The sequence below is a fragment of the Condylura cristata genome, unplaced genomic scaffold (genome assembly GCF_000260355.1).
Source record: "Condylura cristata isolate star-nosed mole 26May11 unplaced genomic scaffold, ConCri1.0 scaffold00006, whole genome shotgun sequence".
Lineage (NCBI taxonomy): Eukaryota > Metazoa > Chordata > Mammalia > Eulipotyphla > Talpidae > Condylura > Condylura cristata.
The window spans coordinates 63,537,756-63,557,558 of NW_004567107.1; the positions used below are offsets into that span (position 1 = coordinate 63,537,756).

The following is a 19,803-nucleotide window of genomic DNA, read 5'->3' on the forward strand; positions in this document are numbered from 1 at the left end:
TGTGTGTGTGTGTGTGTGTGTGTGTGTGTGTGTGTGTAGAAGAACTGGGGTACAGGCCAGAGATGTGGGGGTGGGAAGATTCACCAGAGATAGAGTGGGGAGCAGAACAGATGAATTTACTGAAATATACTGCTGAGGGGAGACAGTAGGTGAGAGGTCTGCTGTGCTATATGTGGGTTAGGTCCTGGGATCAAACTCAGTTGGTAGTGATAAGAGCACTGAGACTTAACCCCGAGGCACAAGGAAGGCCCAGAATGGGGTTATCATTCCTCCTTAAACATTTTGAACACATAACCTTCCCAGAAAGTATAGGCTTCACTAGAGCTTGTTTTTACAAAGTCCTAAGGAAAGGAACTTTCGCATATGAATTAGTATCTTATGTACTTAATGAATGACGGATTAATTTCTTTGCTAATGTCAATTTTTTATGCCCTAGGTACTTTTAAATTCAATACAGATGCTGCTGAGTTCATTCCTCAGGAGAAAAAAAATTCTGGTCTAAACCATGGGACACAAAGGAGACTAGATTCTAATAGGATCGGTAGAAGAAATTACAACTCACCACCCACCTTTCACCTTACTAGGCAAGTCCCTTATGATGACATCTCTGCTGTTCATCAACACAGTTATCCTTCAGGAAACAAATCTAAAAGTCAGCAGACTTCTTTCCAATCCTCTGCTTCTAATAAAACACTCAAGAGCCATGGCCTTCAGAATCAACATTGGCAGAAATTGAGAAATGAAAAGCAGCATAACAGAGTCAAGAAAACACAAAGCCTCACTGACCAGACCTCAGATACAACTGGCTTAGAAAGCATGGCCAGGTCAGAGAGTGGAACAAACATCAGTGAGCACAGCCCTTCTGAGAGTGACAAGGAAATTGTTGGTGCAGATCCCAGGGGAGCAAAGCCCAAAAGAGCAACCCAGTTTGTACAAAGTTATGGTAGAGGATCAAAAGTCAAGGGGAAACTCAAATGTGATTGGAGTAACAGAATGACTCCAAAACCCGAGGATGCTGGAGTTGAAAATACCAAACCTTTAGGGGTTATCCAACCAGACTCATTGGATACATCCTTCAGAAAAGGAGTATTGGATGGGTATAGACGCAATGAGCAGAGAAAATATCCACAGAAAAGGCCTCCCTGGGAGGTAGAAGGAGCCAGGCCACGGCCACGCCGGAATCCACCAAAACAGGAAGGCCAACGAAATACAAATGCAGGACCCAGAAACAACGTGGTTCCCATTCTAAAGGATAATCTTAATGAAAGACCAGCAAAATCTCCCTGTGACGGTGGGAACTTGGCAGTCGTCAGCAAGTCTTCCAGAAGGGTTGATCCAGAAAAAGGCACTGTAAGGAGACCAGCTCCTCCGGTAGCATCTCCTTTCCTCCGGGGCAAACAGAACCATGTGCTAAAAAATGTGGAAACACACACAGGTATAACTTTGTGTGTTTGTTTTTTTTTTGTTGTTCTTATATTTTGTTTTTATTTTTATTTTTGAATTGGTATTGTAGTCACACGATTTAGAAACCAGAAAGTATAAAAAGCTGCACAGTGAAAATTCTCTTTCTGTGTTTTGTCATCTGCTTGGGCCCTGCCACCATCCAGTCTATAACTCCTGACTTAATTTTTATGTGTCATAAGCAAATACAAATAAAGGATTTAATAAGTGTTTTTTGTTAAACACAGGTGGAGTAGCAAAATTGTTGGTTACAAGACTTTTTTTTTTGAGTACTGAAATCACCAGTGTACTGCGTCTCTGAAATCTAAGTCTGATGCTCCACTTTCTGATCATAGCCTCCAGTCTTCTTGGTGGTTCAGTCTTTTTACCTACTATCAGTTTTGTCTACTTCCTACTATTCTTCATTCCTTCTTCAGGTTGTGCCTATCTTATGTCATTTGAAGTATTATCCTTCTGCCAAGGCACTTGGCAGATCTCATCACTGAGATGAGCTCACAAAGCTCATCTGGGCTCTCCCTGGTGGCGCAACAACAGGTTAGAGTGCACCACTGTGAAGCTGGCTTGGCTGCAGCCACTTCAGCAGAAGTTTGATCCTTGACAGGGAGGTGACCCACATGGCGTGGCAGACCTCTCCTGTGACACCTGCTGCTCCCCTCAGCAGTGTACTTTGTTGATCTGCCTGTTCTGCTCCCCACTCTGTCTCTGGTGAATCCTCTCACCACACCTCTGGCCTGTATCCCAGCTCTGTATTCATAAATAAAAATGTTTAAAGGTTTATTTATTTATGCATATAAGAACTGGGGTACAGGCCAGAAGTGCAGTGGGTGAGAGGATTCACCAGAGACAGAGTGGGGAGCAGAACAGGCAGATGTACTGAAATACATTGCTAAGGGGAGCAGTGGGCAGGTCAGGAGAGGTTTGCCACTACATGTGGGTCTGCTTCCTGGCAGGGGATCGAACTCGTGCTCCAGTGGCTTTATAGAGCTTCATAGTGCTGTGCATTAACTCATTGTGCCACCTGGGAGGGCCCCATAATTAAATGAATGTTTAAAAAAAAAAATGCAGTATCCTACCTTTTTAACTCCATCTGAGTAACAATGCTATTTCAAGAAATCACATAAAAGGGTAGATTTGGTGCTGCCGTAATTCATTTACCTTCTTAAGTGAACTTTCCTCATCTAAGTTGTTTAAAACTATACTGTTCCCCCGTTGCCAGCATTCCCTTTCTTCCTTTCCTGCTTTGTTTTTCTTTGTAGTACTGACAAAATACTACATTTGATGTTACATTTTCATTATTTTTTTTTTTTTAAAAGATTTCATTTATGCGTAAGAACTGGAGTGTAGGACAGAGATGGGGGTTAGGTGGGTGAGAGGATTCACCAGAGACAGAGTGGGGAGCAGAACAGACAGATTTGTACTGAAATACATTGCTGAGGGGAGCAGCGGGCGAGATGGAAGAGGTTTGCTTTGCCATTTGTGTTACCAACCTGGCCAACCAGGGGTTGAATTCATTCTACAATGGCTGGTGGTAGCTTGGTAGCACTGTCTTTAACCCCTGTGCCACCAGGGAGGCCCGTATTTTCATTATTTATTGCCTATTGTCCCCCCACTAGATAATGAACAAGGTAAGGGCAGAAGATTTTGTCTGCTTTGTTTACTTTGTAGTCTTAGTGTTTAAGGAATGCCTGGTACATAGCAGATTATAGGTAATATATTTTTGAATAGTTCCAATTTTTAATAGGTCTCCAATCTCAGATGGCTTTTAACATTGCCCATTTCCTCTTTTTTAACTGTAGTCTTTCCCATTTTTATCTAAGACTACTCCAGGCCTTTTGTGCTCTTACTCATACTTTTCTAGCATCATCCTTTGACCTCAGCAGCCTTCCCCTACCTTTGACTTCTTTCAGAAAGAGTGTGAGGTCATCAGGCACAATTTTTTGAACTTTTTAGTCTATTTATATTAAACTCAGTCATCTATGCCCACTTGTTCTTTTAAGATCTTCCTATTTCCATCAACCTTTCACCTCTACTCAAGTTCTCAACCTTGAGATCCTCCTAAGTCTGTCTTAACCTCCCAAAGACATTGTCCTATTATGTGGCCTCTCAGAGGTGTTTCCTTTTCTTCTATTCCAGTATAATCAACTCATCTATTCTTGTTTACTTTTTCCTATTTGGATTTCTCAGTCCTGTGTCACCATGACCTCATGATTCAGAGCTGATAAGGTCATGAGTGACTTCTGTTTTATCCAGAGTTTAATAAAAAGATGGGGTCTTTTTTGAAATATAATTTTCTTGACTCTTTATTCCTTCACTTAATATTTTTTGAACATAATAATGTGCCAGGCACTGGGAATAATACAACAGTGAGCAAGGCAGACAAGGTTCTATCCCTGTTTCATAGAATTTATAGTCTCAGGATAGTCCATATTTCTTTTGACTTTAAATTAGACAAGGTAACCTTAAGAGAGCTAATATTAATGGGATGATTAAAATGTGAACTTTTGAATCAGATAGCATTGAGTTTTAATTTTTACTTTTTAATTTTATGCTATGATGCTGGGTAGGTAATTCAGTCACTTTAAGTCTCAGTTTCTTTGTGTATGAAGTGGTTCCTATATTATGACCTTGTTAAGAGATTTAAAGAACATGTGATAAGTGTGTTAGCACAGTATCTGGCATGGTGTACTTAAAGGTTAGCTATTTATTCCTGTAATCCATATGGACTTGAGTATATCTATTCAGCTCTGAGAACATATGTCTGTGTTTGGAACCTAAAATGACTTTGCTAAGATCATAGTGAGGAAAAGCCTATAAGTGACTAAAGGTTTTTGAGTACTAAATCTTGGGAGGATCCTTATGATGACACATATTGGTCTCTCTCATTAGATAGTGATCCTTTGCAGACAGGGACTGTGTCTCATTTAGTCTAGTAACCCTACCCTGGGGCTTGTGGTAGGTATCAAGCACTTTTAAGTGAAGACTTTCAAGGCAAACTACATCACCATTTCACCACCACAGGTTGGTGGTGTCCTGTTAGAACTTGTCCAGACTTAGGTCTTTTGTAGCTGACCTCTATAACTTCATGAGCCCTTCCTCTTGCCAGAATCCATGCGTCTGGGAGATTCAGAGAAGGCAAGGCCTTAAGCACACATTGCTCCTGTGGATGCTCAAGCTATTTAACTACTATAACTGGTTTCTGGATAGTTTCTGGGCAATATTTTCTTAATTTTGGGAATCCCTACCTGAATGTCTGCTTCCTAAATACCTTACCTCAGTATATTCCTACCTCTTATCTTCATACTCCAAACAACCAACTTAATGCAGAATCAGACATCTCTTAAAATCTCTGTGTGTTTTTTTTAACAGGTTCTCTAATTGAACAGCTAACTACAGAAAAATATGAATGTATGGTGTGCTGTGAATTGGTTCGTGTCACAGCACCAGTGTGGAGTTGTCAGAGCTGTTACCATGTGTTTCATTTGAACTGCATAAAGAAGTGGGCAAGGTCTCCATCAGCTCAAGCAGGTTAGTCATTTCTCTTTTTTGAGTACTTGATATATTCAGGTTTTGAACTTGTCTTTAAAAATACTCTTTAATTCCTCTTGAATATTTTATCTGCTGAGAATGTTGCCTAGATCACATGTTTCAAATGACCAGTATTAAGCCGTAGACTTTAAATAAACTTGCTAAACATAATGATATTTAAATATTTAGGGTACTATCAATCACTTTTACTTAAAATGGTAGAGAAAATGTTTCTTGTTTAGTTTGTTGAACAAAATTTATAGAAAGCAATTGTTTAACTTAGGATATTGAAGTTATTTTGCCTTTAACAAACCTCCATATTAAATTTTATGGGATTTTCTCAAAATAATATTTGTGGATCTTGAAATGTCATTAATAATATACTTTTGCATGGTAGTTTTTGTAACTTAAGACAGCTGGGATTTCCAGCATGCACTCAAATATTTCTTCTGGTTATTTTTCAAGTCAAAATTCAGATGTTAACCTTGACATTAGAAATAATACAATATTCCCACCACAAAACAAAATGATAATTATGTGAGTGTCAGTTAGTGGTATGGTAGTAATCACAATGTGTTATGTTAATGTCAAATCAACACTTGCACCTTAAACTTACATAATATTATGTCTGGGCCTCCCCAGTGGCTCAGAGGTTAATGTCTCAATGATAGTAAGCTATTACTCAGCTACTGTTGCCTGAGTTCAGTCCCTGGCCAGGTTGGTGATGAACAAGACACAACAGACTTCTCCTGTCTCTCCTGCTCCCCTCAGTAGTGTATTTCAATAGATTTGCCTGTTTCTGCTCCCCACTCTGTCTCTAATGAACCCTCTCACCTCTATACCCCAGTTCTTCTGTAAATAAATAAATAAAACTGTATCTTTAAAAAATGTCAGTTATATTTTAATTTTTTAAAAGAAAGGCATAATAGATATTTGTGTACTTCACTGTATCTGAAGTTCTTAATAAATATTAAATTCAAAGGTGTATTTAAGATTCCAGTAGTGTGAATTTGTTTTATTTTAAAGATTAAAAAAAAAAATTTGTGCATATTAGAACTTGGGTAGGCCAATGGTGCAGGTGCTGAGAAGATTCACCAGAATTAGAATGGGAAGCAGAACAGGCAAATCAACTGAAATACACTGCTGAGGGGAGCAGCTGAAGAGGTCTGCTGCACCATGTGGGTTAGCTCCCTGGTCTGGAATCAAACTCTTATCATAGTAGCTGGTGATAGCTTGATAGCACTGAGACTTTAACTCCTGTGCCACCAGGGAAGTCCCAGTAGTGTGAATTTGTTTCTTAAATGCCTAAAATCCTTAACATAGAAATTACTATTACTACTTCAACATTATGAATTCCTATACATTTAAATTTTTTTAATTATGTATGTGCAATTCAAGACAGACAAATGTGATGCCAATAGATCTGAAAAGAGCTTATCAGTGATTTAAGGTGGTGACTTATATAGAAAGTCATTGAATAACTACCTGTATAACAAAAATATATATACCTGTATATCACCTATGCTTTAAAGGAAATTTTTTGGTTTCCTCTCATTTTTCTTCATAGATGGCCAGAGCGGTTGGAGGTGCCCTGCATGTCAGAATGTCTGTGCACATGTTCCTAATACCTACACTTGTTTCTGTGGTGAGTTTTTGGCATATACTCTTCTACTTCATGCATTATACTTCAATTCCCAGTGGGCATGTTTTAGAATTTACTAGTAAGACTTCAAAGCTACAGGAGTCCAATAAGATACCATATGCTTCTGGCCCACCACACAGCTAAACAGGTCTTTGTGCTCTCAGAAAGCTGTTCCCAAAAGGCCCACTGAGCTCATGCTCATGCAACATCTGAGCTGCAGTGCTGGTCTCCTTGGTCATAGCTTTCGACAGCACTGACTAGATGGCAGAGGCGGGTAGAGGCATAGATGCCTTCTAGTCCCTTGCTGTAGCAGCTTTGATACTACAGATTTGAGGTGTATGGGTAGAGTAGTGTTGAAATAGTGTTTATTTTAATCTAAGAATTCAGTCTCTAGTCTTTATAATAAAAAGAGAGGCTTTTCATAGCCTCTATCCTGTGTCCTCCCTCTCTATGGATACTTCTTCCTGTTTTGAATAGCTCAGTTCCTCCATGTGTTAGGAAAGTCTTTCCGTGATCCAAATGCTCACTCCTGCTGCTAGCCTCCTTCCTGTATGTCCTTTTCTCTGTTCCTTTCTTGTCTATTTTTTAATTGCTAACCATCAACATCTGGTTGTATATTTTGCAGATTTTGTTTGTTAGCCATCTGTGTCCCTTCTTCAATCATTGCATTTTTGCTTCTGTTCACTTTATATCACTGAAACTGTACTTGGAAGTCATTGATTTCCTGGTGTGTTGTATAAGTTTCTAATCTTTTTAGCAGAATAGCCCTTGATACTTTTGCCCATTTTGAAATGATTATGTCTTCATTTTTTTTCCTCTTAGCACTTTTTTTTTTTTTAAGATTTATTTATGCATATAGAACTGGGGTATAAGCCAGAGGTGTAGAGGCAGTGAGAGGCTTCACCAGGGACAGAGTAGGGAGCAGAACAGGCAGACCAACGAGGGGAGCAGTGGGGGAGTTAGGAGAGGTCTGCCACACCATGTGGGTCACCTCTGGGTCAGGGATCATACTCACACTGGAGTGGCTCTGCTAGCTTGCAGTGCTACGTCCCAACCTGTTGCGCCACCAGGGAGGCCCCCCTTATATGCTTCTTATTTGTCTAACTAGTTTGCTTAAACTTTCCCATTACTTAGCAGCTTTCAGCAAGAGCTGGTTATAGACACTCACCTTTTAACTTTTACACTCAATCTATTGGTGAATTTATCTTCTATCCTAGACTGTTCTTCTTTTTCTTAAGTCCTCATTTACCCCAGCATTCAAGATCTGAGGAAGCTTCCCTTTCTAATCCCCTCTCCCACTTTGACCACTCTATTTTGACATGTTTTATTGCTAAAATCTGAGGTATAATAGATAATAGTTAGTACTAACTGAACAAATAAATATTCTCAAATATTTCGTGATGAGGCACCATGAAACTGTAAGCAAAAGATCAGTGGAAATTGGACAAATAGGTTTAATACCAAGATTTAATGACCTTATTTTGAAGGATTTTAAAACAGAAAGCGCCACAATAGAGTTTAAAAATCTTGTTAAAGCCTTCATTGACAAATTAGAGATGAGATCACAAGAAGGCAGAAGAATGTGGAGTAATGGTCAAGATGATCTGAGAAAGATAAAATCATGTGGGAATGAAAATATGGTCTTATTTTGCTTGATGATTTTTGCCCCCCTCTACTCTTCTTGGAGACAGTAAATTTATTTTGTCAAAGAACTTATTAATGTGTCAGACGTGGTGAAGAAACAGAGGAGTAAGACTTATTTTTTGATGTTCTCCTGAAAGTATCATGAGAGATAATTGGTGTTGAGTTAGGATTTCTGACTGAAAGTCTTTAGCGAAGAAGGCCAAATTGAACTGTGCTTTAAAAATTAGGTGAAATCTTGTAGGAGCGAAAATGTATTGAAGAGAATGGCATTAAGAGAAGTTTAAAAGCAAGAAAGCTCAGGATACAGGGCCCTGGCCCTGGTTGCGCAGCCGGTTAAAGGACAGCACTGAGAAGCTAAAGCCACTTCAGTATGAGTTTGATCCCTGCCTGCCCTGGAGGTGATACACATGATGCAGCAGACCTCTCCAGACTAGCCTGCTGCTCCCTCAGCAGTGTACTTCGTAGTCAGCCTGTTCTGCTCCCCATCTGTCTCTGGTGAAGCCTCTCACTGCTCTTGCACCTTGGGCCTGTATGCCAGTTCTGTATGCATAAATAAATACATCTTTTAAGAAAAAAAAAAAAAAAAAACAAGAAAGCAGGACTCATCCATTTATGGGAGCCAGGGTCTGTGAGGGTAGAAAGTGGGAGATGACTGAAAAGGTGGGACTGATTTATTCCAGTCCCGTTAGATTTGGGGACTTCATTTGGCAGACTGTAGGAAGCCACCAAAGGCATTGTATGATTCTTCATGGAGACTGCTGGCAGTGAGCAGAGTATTTGGGGGCCTAAGAATTTGGGAACTTGTTGTAACCCAGGTAAAGAATAATAATTTAATGGACCTAAAGGAAGTGATAAAAGATTTCAAAGGTAAGGAGAAATTAAAAGCAGTGAGGAAAGGGATGAGCCCAAATGCTCATTGTCTTTTAATTTTGGAAACAGTGAATACCAGGACAGAAAAGTCAAGTGAAATAAGTTTGGTGGGGACTGAGATTTAGGAATGATGAGTTGGAGGAGAAAAACGTCCTTTCAGAAATGTCCAATAGGCAGCTAGAATATGTGAAGAGAAATCAAGACTCATGCTAGTCACAGTTGATAATAGTGGAGGAGACCTTTATGGAGAAGGAGTTAGGAGTGAAAACAGGCGTAATACAGAACCCTGTTTGAATAACATCATCGAGAGTTAGGGAGGGGAGTAGGAACACTTGAAAAATGGTAGGGGGAAACTGGGGCACTGTTTTGGAGCAGGAAGCTTTTCAAATAGTTTGGAGGTAAGGTTCTGTCCAGGAGAGAGGCAAGAGCAGGAAGAGAAGGGGAGCTGAGATCACTTAGGAAAATTGACAAGATTCACTGAGTAGAAAGAAAAAAAGAGTCAAGGAAAATTCTGGTTTTTTAGTTTGTGCTGACAGAAATAGGGAACACTGAGAGGAAAACATACTAACTTTGGCAGGTAGGCAGTTTAAGGTGACTGAAACTCCAGCAGACAGTTGGACATGTGGGACTGAAACTGAGCAACCAAGTCAATGCAGGAAATGTACGTTTGGCAGTCTTTGGCCTGGCAAGTATTGAGCTTCTCAACATGAATAAGATTTCTGAAAGAAAAAAAAAAGAAAAGCCAAGACTTAGAACTGGGGACAGACTGTCATTTAGTAAATGAAAGCCCAAGTCAGGCTTCATCTTGGTCTTTTTGCCTCTGTTCTGAGTTCACAGAAGACTGCTTACTAGAGATCTGTAGGGTGACATTCACCATAAAGGTGTAGCCCTTTAGAATAGGTAGCTTTAGAATAAGTAGATCCCTACTATGCAAGGGGTTTTATCCTTTCTCTTGCTGGCTCTTCCCCCTCTCCCCCATTATTCTCTTTCCTTATTCCCTTTTTGATCTTTGCAGTAGATATTTCCATGTCCAAGGACTGAAAAAGATTTACCTTGTATGTTTTTTTTTTAATTCAGATAAAATATGTCCATTAGTCAAAGTGGTATTTTGATAAGTAAAATGACTTTTTATTATCTTTTCCAGGTAATCCAGAATTTAAAATGTCTCATACTCAATGAAGCTTTTGAGTAATAGCATTATATTCATCTTTTTATTTTAGAATGTGGAATAATGTGTGTGTTCAACTAAAGAAAACCAAACTGAAGTTTCATCTTGCCTAACTATATTGAATTGTTTGAGTAGAGGGTGCATTTGAACTTTGGATTATTGACTTGCTGATCTGTTATATTTTAGGCAAAGTAATGAATCCAGAATGGAGCAGAAATGAAATTCCACACAGTTGTGGTGAGGTTTGTAGAAAGAAACAGCCTGGCCAGGACTGTCCACATTCCTGTAACCTGTAAGTCCGAATACTGGAGCCTTGGGATTCCTGGTGGACCCACTGCTGATGGCTTAGAGTACATGTATCTGGTTATCTTATGTTAGGACAAAGTGTCAGATAACATGGTATCATTTGTTGAGCACTTACTCTGTAGTAGGCACTAAATCTTTACAGCACTCCCGTGCAGATAGATATTTGTCATCTCCTCTTTAGAGATGAGGCTCAGGAGACAAACATTTGTCCAAGGTGAAGCTGGGCTTCCCAAAACCTGAGCTGCTCTCATTATATTACATTACTGGTTTCTAAGAAAAAAAAAACTACTTCCCAGTTATTTCCAGGCCCATGAGAATGTACAAGCTGACTTCTCTCTGAAGAACGGCAATGTCTAGGGCTTTGTGGGCAGCATTTTTAGTATGTTCTGCTAAGTTTTAAAATCTCTCTGTCCATTTCTAAAACAATAGGAGAAATGCACAGGAATAGAAAAACAATTGGTTAGTCATAAATAACACATTTCTACAGACTTTGACCTCAGGTGAAGGTTTAGACTGGTTTTGAATCAGTTTCTCTAAACTTCAATGCCTCCATCTTCTAAATTATGATACAAATAACAATACTTACAGAGTTCTATGAGTTTTTAATTTATATATTAATGCAACTAAGAGGCTTGGTACAGAACCTGGCACATGGTAAGTGCTCAAAAATGGTAACTGTTGCTTTTTATTACCCAAAACACATCAGAGTGCCATGTGCATGCTTCTATTGCAGGCAAGGGTAAATATTGGGTAGAAGTGTTATGCTGGAGATGTGGAGGTGATGCTGGTTTATGGTGAGTGGGGAAGGAACTATTTAGACTGAGCTTAACAGCATGGCCTGCAACCTGCTAGGAGCCCCTCCCCTTCCTTTAACAGCTTCCATAGATCTTTCTCTATTTAAATTGTTCCTTCCCTGAGTTAGCATTTTAAGTAACTTTAGTAACCCTCTGTGTGAACTGACTCTGAAGCCTTCAGCAGAAGTGGACCCCTGTGTGACTACCAGAGAATATCAAGTTATGCAGATTAAAGAGTCAATACCAGGTCTGAAGAAATAAACTAAAACTACTTTGTGGTTCTGGAAACCCAGTTCTTGGTTGGGAACTATCCTTTTACTCTTTCAGGACTGTGGAGATGGCTGTAACTGTTCCATGACAGCACCTTCCTTTTAAAAACAAAAAGCTCTGTGTTTTTCTACTTACCACGACTCAGAAGCCAGAGTTGGCCCCTTTGTCTCACTATTGTGGATTGTTCTCATAGATTATAAAATAATCTGGAACATTTGTTCTCAACTCTGGCTACATTAGAAGCATTTAGGGAGCATTTTGAAGTTCAGGTGTATAATTTCCATCTTAGAGCAGTAATCTCTGGGGGTTAGATTTTGAGCATCTATAGTTTTAAGATTTCCAGATCATTCTACCTTGTAACCATACTGCAAGCCACTGCTCTCTAATCAAGGATATTTGAAATAACTTGGAGTCATCTGTTCCTGACCAGTTTATTAGTCATTCTAAAGCTGTGAAATGTGAAAATATTTTCACCTAAAGGGTTAATTAAGGTGTATCATATGAAACATAATAAAGTGATACTGGTTTTTAAAGACACTTATCTTTAAATTTATGTCTTTTATAGTTTCTCTATCAAATTGGGTCATCCTAGAAAACTAGGCACTTCTACCTAGGTTGTTTTCAGTGTTTAAAGCTTATTTAGGTATTAGCAGAGCTGGCTTGAAAGTCATATTTAAAAAATCCAGCCAGACCACTTCATAGGTACACCTGGTTTTTATACCAAATTCTGATATCTGCTTGTTTAAGTAGTTGTACCAGTGTGTGATTTCCCAGGCATCTGCACTGAAGAGGAATATATAAATACACATCAAAACTCCTATGAAAAACATTCTGTTCAGAGGTCTAATCCTATCCCATATCACTAAGGCCAGTTCTTTCCATGAGTCCTTCCCCTTTGTTTTCTTCCCTTGTTTCCAGGATGTTTTCATTCACTTAGTGTTCTTTTCACATTTTCCATTATTAACTCACCACCTGTTATTTCATTAACTGATGAGAAAATGTCTGTACTTCTCATAGACCTAGTAGATTTGAGCACTGCTACTTTTGTTCGGGTCCTAATCATCTGAAGGACTCAATTGACCACCCTGCCATTGACCTGTGTGCAAAACTGCTTTTATCCCTGTACTTTGCTCTCAGTGAACCAAAACTATGTTTGAAATGTCATCTTGGACTGTCAAACCCAAAGAAAACTAGTGTTTTGACATGGATTTTACTTTCCTATTTTAACTATTTTAAGATGATAATGCTGTAAAAACATTGTTGATTGCTTAATCAACCTTAGGCAAATATTAGAACATTTGTTGTCATACTCACAGTAGAACTCAGGGCAGCTTTGTTCAGATTTTGATATATGGGTATGATTTATTCATTGAAGCCTTTCTTTTTTAGTCTCTGCCATCCTGGACCTTGTCCACCCTGCCCTGCCTTTATGACTAAAATGTGTGAATGTGGACGGACCAGGTAAAGTTTGATTACACTTTAGGGCATGTTTCATTTCCACATTGATGACTTACATGGTAATTTCTAAAACAAAATACTAGTTATGAGCTTAAAATTAATGGTAGGTCTGACTATCACTTCTCTGTAAATAGCAATTTTCTTTGCTGCCCCAATCCCATTTTATAGTCTTAAAAATTATATTACTGATTTCCTAAGCCAGAAAGAAAAGGACAAATATCGGATGGTTTCACTCATAGCAGGAGTATAATGGACCAGGCAAGAAAATAATAATAATAATAACAACAGCTATATAACAAAGACATTTTATGGGAATGGAATAGGGAATGGGATCAAAAACAGTTGGGGGAGGGAAATGCACTGAACTATGGTGATGGTACATGGGTGATTTGGTGATGAGAAGCCCAGGGGACTACAACTGAGATTAAAAAATGCACAAAATGATGTAAAAAGAAACTATTATGTATATTTTTTAAAAATTATATTACTCATTTCTGATGAAATGCCAGGTAACAGACCTTTTTTAAAACCTCTCCAGTGGGTGAAGGGACCAGGAATTGAACCCAGGTCGAGGGGCTGGGGTAATTTACCTGTGCCTAACAAAACATCTGATATTGAGAGGACTTATTGAATGTTGTTGAAGGAAAGAATAAGTTACCCCAGCTGAGAATAAGGGATAGAGTAAAACTCTTCTTTGAGAAGAGTAGACTTCATACTCTATAATCTGTTAACCTGGAATGATATCTAAAGACAGTTATTGAAAAGCACTGGCCTCATACCTTTTTCTAGTAAGGTAAGTCACAAAATCAGAATATTTATTAGAACAAAGCCAGATTGATTGGCTTGTACTGACCTTAGATATTAGAGCTGCATAAAATGCCAAAGTGCTATGTCCCAAAGAATCTTTAGTGCTTTCAGTCTGAATATGTAATTATAACTACCTTGCCCTCTCCCTCGCCTTTCCCCAACCCAAAATAAAAAAGCCCAACTGAAAGATACTGTGGGAGCACCAGACTTTTCCCTTCCTAGAGACTGCTTCAGTAGAATTCAGAAGAAATCACATATACCAGATACTTAGGAATAGCCTCCATTCCTCACTGGTCAGAAAATAAAAGAGAGGATGGCAGGAGGGGATATAAGAAAAGCAAAGGAGGAAAAAGAATGGAGAATGGGAAAATAATTGAGGAAGAAAAGATTAGAGAAGGGAAATGTAAAGATAAAGTTGGAGAAAAGTAGCCAAGAGAGGTTTAATAGGTTTTGGGCTTCATTGTTAGTTTAGCTGTCCAATAGGAACTGAATGTTAGACTAATGCTGTCTTTACATCATTGTCTACAGGCACACAGTTCGCTGTGGTCAGACTGTTTCAGTCCACTGTTCTAACCCATGTGAGAATGTTTTGAACTGTGGTCAGCATCACTGTGCTGAGCTGTGCCATGGGGGTCAATGCCAACCTTGTCGGATCATATTGAACCAGGGTAAGTAGGGGACCCACCAACCATCAGTACTTGGACACTTTTCGAGAACTTTATTTATGGTTGTCTCTATGATATGATTGCTCTCAAACTTAGGACAAAGGTTCTCTTGGCTCTGGTACCTGGGGTAGAGTGAACTGGAGATCATTAATGCTTAGATGCTCTTCATTTTAGTTATGTAAAACTAGCATATGGGCCCTCCCTGGAGGCACGACAAGTTAAAGCACAGCTCTGTGAAGCTATCTGTAGCCACTGCGCACAAGTTCGTTCCCTGGCCAGGGAGGTGACCCACATGGCATGGCAGACCTCTCCTGACTCTCCCACGGCTCCCCTAAGCAGTGTTTTTCAGTCAGTCTGCTAGTTCTGCTCCCCGCTCTGTCTCTGGTGAATCCTCTTACCCTTTCCCCAACCCCTGTACCTCTGGCCTGTGCCCCAGTTCTGTATATATAAATAAATAAATAAATATTAAAAACCAGTATACATCATTGTCCTATAGGATTTGGACTGTGGATTTTTATTTATTTTTTTTTTAAGATTTATTTATTTATGTATACAGAACTGGGGTACAGGCCAGAGGTACAGGGGTGGTGAGAGGATTTACCAGAGACAGTGAGAAGCATAACAGATTGATGAAGTAAACTGCTGAGGGGAGCAGCAGATGAGACAGGAAAGGTCTGCTGCGCCATGTAGGTCACCTCCCTGGCGGGGATTGAACTCGTGCTGAAGCGGCTGTAGGCAGCTTCAGAGTGCTGTGCGTTAACCCAATGCACCATGAGGGAGGACCCCAGACTGTGGATTTTTAAATGTTTAAGAATAACTTCTTGGGATTCTTTTTTACATAACATTTTAGTTGAAGTGGCATTATAATGACATTATGTAAGTTTCAACTGTTCACTGTTGAAACTCATTTACTAAGAAAAGTTCACTGCTAAAAGTTTAGCTTTATCCTTCACCACACCATTTTCCTCGTGGGAAATTTTTAAGAAGTAAATACAAGAAAAAAGACTTACAAAGGTACAAATAATCTTGAAAAAGAACAACATTAAAAAGCTTAAACCAGGAACTCCCTAGTGGCGCAACAGGTTTAAAGCACAGTACTATGAAGCTTTTACAGCCACTGCAGCACTGAGTTCGATCCCTAGCCAGGGAGCTGACCACATGGGTGGCAGACCTCTCCTATCTTGCCTGCTGCTCCCCTCAGCAATGTACTTTTGTCAATCTGCCTGTTCTACTCCCTACTCTGTGTCTGGTGAATCCTTTCACCCCGCCCACCTCTGGTCTGTACTCCAGTTCTGTATGTATAAATTTTAAAAAATTAAAAAAAGTTTAAACCACCTGACTGCCAGACTTATGAAGTAACAGTAACAAGTGGTTTTTAATGTACAGATAGTCTACTAGATTTATGGAAGAGATAATAGGCATAACATGTAATACATACAGTCTGTTGATATTCAGCCAAGTTGTAAGTTAATTTAGTGAAAGAGGAAAATCTTTTTTTTTTTTTTTCAATATAATAGTTTATTTTTACATTATTTTGTGCCTTTTCCCATCTCAGTTGTGATCCCTGTGGGCTTCCCATCACCAAACCACCGTGTGCCACCACTGTAGTTCAGTGCACTTCTGGAAAATCTTTTTACAAAGGTTTCTAGAATCAAGTATATGTATGAAGGAAAATCTCAGTCAGTTAACTCTTCATGGATCTTTAAGTTAAATGTAAAACCAGGAAACATAAAGCACCATGAAACTGGGAGAATAGTTCCATGACTAGGTTAGGCAGATTTCTTAAAGCAACTAAACACTAACCATAAAAAAGAAAATTAACTGTTGTTCAGTGGTACTGTTAAGTAAATGAATAAATTGTAGGTTATTCTAGAATACAGTACCCATAGAAACTAACACCAGCAACAAAAAGAATAAGTCATTTAAACACTGAGTGAAAGACTTGACCAGATACTTCACAAAGGAATATCTATAAATGACTTACCAATGCATGAAAGGTGCTTAAACCCATTAGTACTGTGGAAATGTAAATTAATTAAAACTGTAGTAAGGGTCCTCCCTGGGGCACAGTGTATTAAAGCACAGCACTATGAAGCTGTCTGCAGCCACTGCAGCATGAGTTCGATTCCCAGCCAGGGAAGTGACCCACATGACGTGGCAGACCTCTCCTGACCTCCCCACTGCTCCCTTCAGCAGTGTATATCAGTAAATCTGCCTGTTTTGTTCCCTACTCTGTCTCTGATGAATCCTCTCACCCCCAACCCCCCGTACCTCTGGCTTGTGCCCCAGTTCTTGTATACATAAATAAATAACGTCTAAAAAGTAAAGCTATAATAATAGTGAAAAATAATATAGCCACATAGTCTAATTAAACAATCTAATAATATAACCACTTAACAGTCTTAGCAGTTCCTTAAAAGGTTATAAACATGGAAATACCATGTGGCCCAACAATTCCATTCCTAGGCATATACCCAAGACAGATGGAAATATATGGCCACACCAAACTTATAAATGGACATTCAAAACCACATTTTTCAAATTGTAAAATTGTGGAAGCAATGCAAATGTCTTATCAGCTGTGATAAAATTTGGTGTGTCACGAAATGGAATATCATTCAGCCATAGAAATAGAATATTGATACATACTACAAAGTAGGTAAATGTCCAGAACATTATATGAAGTGAAAGGAGTCACAAAGGACTGTGTACTATATGACTGCCCTTATCCTGCAGGGATCCTGTATGGCCAGATGTACCACTGCCCTATAGTTCTGTGTTTTTCTTTAATGCATACAGAACTGGGATACAGGCCAGATGTGCAGGAGTAGTGAGAGGATTCACTAAAGACAGAGTGGGGAGCACAGCAGGCAGATTGACGAAGTACACTGCTGATGGGAACAGTGGGCAAGACAGGAGAGGTCTGCTGTGCCATGTGGGTCACCTCCCTGGCCAGGGATAGAACTCTTGCTGAGGCAGCTTTGTAGTGCTTCACTTTAACCCATTGTACCACCAGGGAGGGCCCCACTGCCCTATAGTTTTTACTTTGGTTTGATGATATTGATGTTTGTTTCAATTACCAAAAAACAGACCTGTGAAATGTTCTGTGGTGTGTGGTGTAAGAATTTTTTTTTTTATTTTTTTAAAGATTTATTTATTTATTCATACAGAACTGGGGTACAGGCTAGAGATGCGGAGGGTGAGAGGCTTCACCAGAGACAGAGTGGGGAACAGAACAGGCAGATCAACGAAGTACACTGCTGAGGAGAGCAGCGGGCGGGTCAGGAGAGGTCTGCCTCGCCATGTGGATCTCCTCCGGGACAGGCGGGAATCGAACTCATGCGGAAGCGGCTTAAGCTTCTTAGTGCTGTGCTTTAACCCGCTGCGCCACCAGGGAGGGCCAGTGTGGTGTAAGAATTTTATGTAAGGAATGTGTTGCATGTTACTCAGTGTTCTCTTTATGAACACTTCTTCTTGTGAGAAGTTCCAGTCTGGTCTTAGTTATAAGACTATTGTTCTCTTTCCTCCAAACTATTGCTTTCTTTTTATTTAGGAAAATATGTATAATTGACCTAGTATGTATCTTTACAAGTCAATATTTATGATTCATTATATATCCTTGCAGTTTTCTATCTTTTAATATATTTCATATATCCTTACATATTGCCTCAAATTCAATTTAAGATAAAGCATTAGTTAGGTATATACTGGCATTTGGTCTTGGTGTAGACTGTGTTGTGAGAAAGTCTCTTTGATCTACACCATTTTCAGCTCTTCATTCATGTTGGTCTTTTTTGCTCAGCTAAATTGCCCAGGTCTTTTTCATAGAAATTTATACAGATCACAGTCTGTTCCTTTTTGGCTTTGTGTAATTGATCTTTTGAAACTCAAGAAAGTTTTTTTTCTTTGGTCACAGAAAATAGTAATGTGTTTTGGCCTTAAGTATAGTTTATCTTCTTAAATTGTAACTCCCCTAGGGTCTCTCTCTCTCTCTTTTTTAAAAGATTTATTTATTTGTACATACAGGAACTGAGGTACAGGCTAGAGGTGCGGGGGTGGTGAGAGGATTCACCAGAGACAGAGTGGGGAACAGAACAGGCAGATTGACAAATACACTGCTGAGGGGAGCAGCAGGCAGTACAGGAGAGGTCTGCCACGCCATGTGGGTCACCTCTGTGGGTGGGGATTGAACTCAAATTGAAGGGGCTTGGTCTGGCTTCACAAAGCTGTGCATTAACCCATTGCGCCACCAGCGAGGGCCCCTGCAGAGACTGATTTTTAAGGAGATAGACATGTGAGTTGATGAAAATTAATCCATATCAGACCTCATCACATATTAATTTGTCAGAACCATAACTCCTTAAACTTAACACATATCGATTGTTGACCTCAAGAAATAAAGGGATAGCAGGTGACTCCAAGATACTGAAGAAATTTGATTGTACACAAAGTCAACATTATTTCACACAAAGTCAGACAAAAAATGCCTGCAATCAAATAATTTCTGACTTAGTAAAAGAAAGTCAACCTATTTCTCAGTCAGTGATGTAAATGTCATAGATAATATAAAATTAAAATCAGTAGTGGCAAGAATTGTAAGGTTATCCTTAGTGTAGCAGTGTGGTACAGAAGAGATTGTATTTGACATATGCCTTGTAAAGTTTACTTAAGTATGGAATTAAATAAATTAGTAAAATAAATGATTCATTCTTTCCTCTTTATGTGCATACATATGGATTTTTCTTGTTTATAATAATAGTTTCTTTAAAGGCAGGAACACAATGCATATCCTAAATTAAAAATAGATTATAAGGGCTCTCCCTGGTGGCACAGTAGGTTAAAGCACAGCACTAAGAAGTTAAAGCCACTTCAGCATGAGTTCAATCCCTGCCCCTTAGGTGATCCACATGGCACAGCAGACCTCTCCTGACCCACACTTTGCTCCCCTCAGCAGTGTACTTCATCAATCTGCCTATTCTGCTCCCCACTCTGGTGAATCCTCTCACTGCCCCTGCACCTCTGGCCTGTACCCCAGTACTATATGGATAAATAAATCTTTTAAAAAAGAAAGAAAGGGAATCTGTTATTTCTTCAGCCCACAGGAATAACTATAGATACCAGACTGGATTCTCTTCCTAGCAAATAAAAGTTTCACATTATTTGAAACATTTTACTAAGTGTAAATATGCAAGC

The 19,803-nt window shown here is 39.2% G+C and overlaps 1 protein-coding gene across 2 annotated transcripts in view; it reads left to right on the forward strand.

The window, feature by feature from the left end:
- Window positions 1-19,803, forward strand: part of NFX1 (nuclear transcription factor, X-box binding 1) — a 55,967-nt gene that overhangs the window by 3,623 nt on the left and 32,541 nt on the right. For both annotated transcript variants that reach the window (XM_004677722.2, XM_004677721.2), the window contains exons 2-7: window positions 437-1,435; window positions 4,828-4,986; window positions 6,554-6,631; window positions 10,497-10,602; window positions 13,070-13,141; window positions 14,474-14,613. In XM_004677722.2, the coding sequence (XP_004677779.2) occupies window positions 437-1,435; window positions 4,828-4,986; window positions 6,554-6,631; window positions 10,497-10,602; window positions 13,070-13,141; window positions 14,474-14,613 (1,554 nt within the window). The remainder of the gene's footprint in view (window positions 1-436; window positions 1,436-4,827; window positions 4,987-6,553; window positions 6,632-10,496; window positions 10,603-13,069; window positions 13,142-14,473; window positions 14,614-19,803) is intronic.